The 2,513-nt window shown below is 53.2% G+C and overlaps 1 protein-coding gene across 1 annotated transcript in view; it reads left to right on the forward strand.

The window, feature by feature from the left end:
• Nucleotides 1-2,078: 2,078 nt before the first annotated feature.
• Ppp2r2a (protein phosphatase 2 regulatory subunit Balpha) overlaps nt 2,079-2,513 on the forward strand; it is a 59,361-nt gene continuing 58,926 nt past the window's right edge. Inside the window, exon 1 of the mRNA XM_005355475.2 lies at nt 2,079-2,383. Coding sequence (XP_005355532.1) covers nt 2,377-2,383 — 7 coding nt within the window. The 5' untranslated portion in view covers nt 2,079-2,376. The remainder of the gene's footprint in view (nt 2,384-2,513) is intronic.

Genomic DNA, 2,513 nt, shown 5'->3' on the forward strand with positions numbered 1-2,513 from the left:
TCTGTCTACTCCGCCTACCTAACTTTTTGTCTAATCAAAGGCCAAGCAGTTTCTTTATTAATTAACCAATGAAAGCAACAGATAGACAAATGACCCACCTCCATCAAAACACTCAGACACATAAAATAATATCTAAAAAAAATTAAAAATAGGTGAGTGTGTGAAAACTTTCACAATATAGTAAACCTCAAAGAGCTGACATTTAAGTGGTCTTTCTTCCCAAGTCATAAAGACTTTATTTATTCATCCATTAATCCCACGAATTATGTGGCTGGTGATAGGGAGGCGAAGAACATACTTCCTAGCCTCAAAGTATTCACTGCAATAACAGACACAGACTGAGATCATTTTAATGTGGTTTACAAAAACAGAAAAGCGCTGTATACTTTATGAGACTATTTGTATAAATTGACAACATGACCACTTCACAGTATGGTTAAGGGGAGGGTTTTATTGTAGATGAGAGAGAGAGCACAGCCAGAAGCATCTGGAAGAACCCTGAGCGGAAGGAGAAAGAAGTAGACTGAACAAGGTCAGAGAGGGGAGAACAACAGGGGATAGAGATTAGAGAGAGCCTGGTAAGAATAGCAGGGTTATGAAGAGAATAGCTGGGCAAGGAGACCCTGGGCGATGGAGGGATTGAGGGTAGGAGAGAGGTGAGAAGGGCTAGGTTGCTAACATGGACTCTGAAATTGAATAAGATGTACCCATGATACCAGCATGCGCCCTGCTATGCTGATAGGCACCACAGGTAGCCATATGTCTTTTCTGCCAGAGGTGAGGAAAATGACCTTTTTTTGGTAGAGGGGAACTGACTTTATACGTTCCTTGGGAATGCTGTCTGTGTTTGTTTGATTTTTTTTATTGAATTGCCAGAAATCCTCCTATAGTCCAGGTTAAGCTCATTTCTGGATATTTGGGCTGCCTTTTGGAGTTTGGGGAATTGGAGTTTCCTTTGGACCTGACAGTCTCTCTCCTCACTTCGTCCTTCCTCCCCCATCCCTGCCCCCCCACCTCCAGATGAGACAGGGTGTCTCTGTGTATTTTTGATTGTCCTGGAACTCGCTCCGTAGACCAGGCTGGCCTCGAACTCACAGAGATCCCCTTGCTTCTGCCTCCTGAGCGCTGTGAAAGGAGCGCACCACCACCACCCTGACAGTATCAAGCGAGGGCATCCAACCTAGTTAACGGTGAGTAGGAAATGGGAGAAACTGTCAGAGAAGTCTGATTGGAAGAGGCTACATTTAAATAGATTTAGTTTAATTTTGTTGTTGTTTGATGATTGTATGTGAGGCAGGGTCTCATTGATAGCCTAGGCTAGCCTCAAACTCATTACACAGGTCAGCCACCCTTGACATTTGGAGCCTCTGACATTCACCTCTCAAGCGCAGCTGAGATTGTAGGCATGTATCACCACAGTCAGCAGAACATGGCTTCTTAATCATTGATTTTACCACTTTTATCTAAACAAACCCGGGCTGCCTTTTTTGCGCCATTCACAACACATTCAGCTTCCTGTCTGGAGCCATTCTTAACTGCTTGCAGCAGCCAAGAACTCTCATCCACGGGAAGGTAACCTAATTCACCCAGATGGAACCAGCCCAGTTGTGTCCTTCTGGGCTCTGTGAACTCTCACCTTGGCCAGGCAGCGAATATGCATCACTGTCCCTTTATTTTGTGGGTGAGTCCCTGGGGCTCACCAACAGTGTCACTGGAGCCATCAAAAGGGGTATTCTCCAGAGAGAGCTCACCCCGTAGGTGAGAATAAGCGGAGAAATGAGACGATCCCCGAGTCCCGGCCCTGGTGCAAGGGCTTGGGACAGAGTGAGGAGCAGACAGGCCAGGCCGTGGCCCACGTGGGCACCGTGGGCCAAGTTGGCACAGCCCACCGCCAGAGCAACTAACCACCGCCCAGGCTCAGCGCAGGGCTCTCCGCAGGGTCTCAGCGGGCAGGGCGGGGCGGGAGCGCGGCAGGAAGGAGGCGTGGCCAACACAACGCGGCCCGTCCCAAAGGCGCTCCGCCCCCTGGAGTGACGTCACCGGCCTGCCAGCGGGCGCCATTTTGAAAGTGGAGTCGCCTGCCCCTGCCGCCGCGGCCGCCGTCGCTGCCGTAGCCGCCGCCGCCGCCGCCGCTACTGCTGCCGCCAACACCGCGGGAGAAGGAGCACTAGAGGGGACGCCCCCGAGTGAAAGCCACCATCCTGCCGGCCTCTCCACCCGGGCCGCTTCCCTTCCGCCCCGGTCCCCGTCCCCTCCCCCCTCAGGTGCCATCCGCCTCCATCCGCGCCCTCGATCCCCCCATCCCCAGGTGAGGGGGCTGAGCCCCGGTCGCGGAGACTCCGAGGAGCCCGGCAGGGTCATCATTTGCAGCGCGACATGGCAGGTAAAGAAGAAACGGCCCTCGGCCGGCTGACAGGGTGCCGCTTCCTCTGCGCGCTCTCCGTCACCCCCTAGCGACCGTGGCGGCTGGGGCCTTGGCCTGGGGCGCTGGCCGAGTGCGGGGCGGGCGGGCG

The sequence above is a fragment of the Microtus ochrogaster genome, chromosome 17 (assembly GCF_000317375.1).
Source record: "Microtus ochrogaster isolate Prairie Vole_2 chromosome 17, MicOch1.0, whole genome shotgun sequence".
Taxonomy (NCBI): Eukaryota; Metazoa; Chordata; class Mammalia; order Rodentia; family Cricetidae; genus Microtus; species Microtus ochrogaster.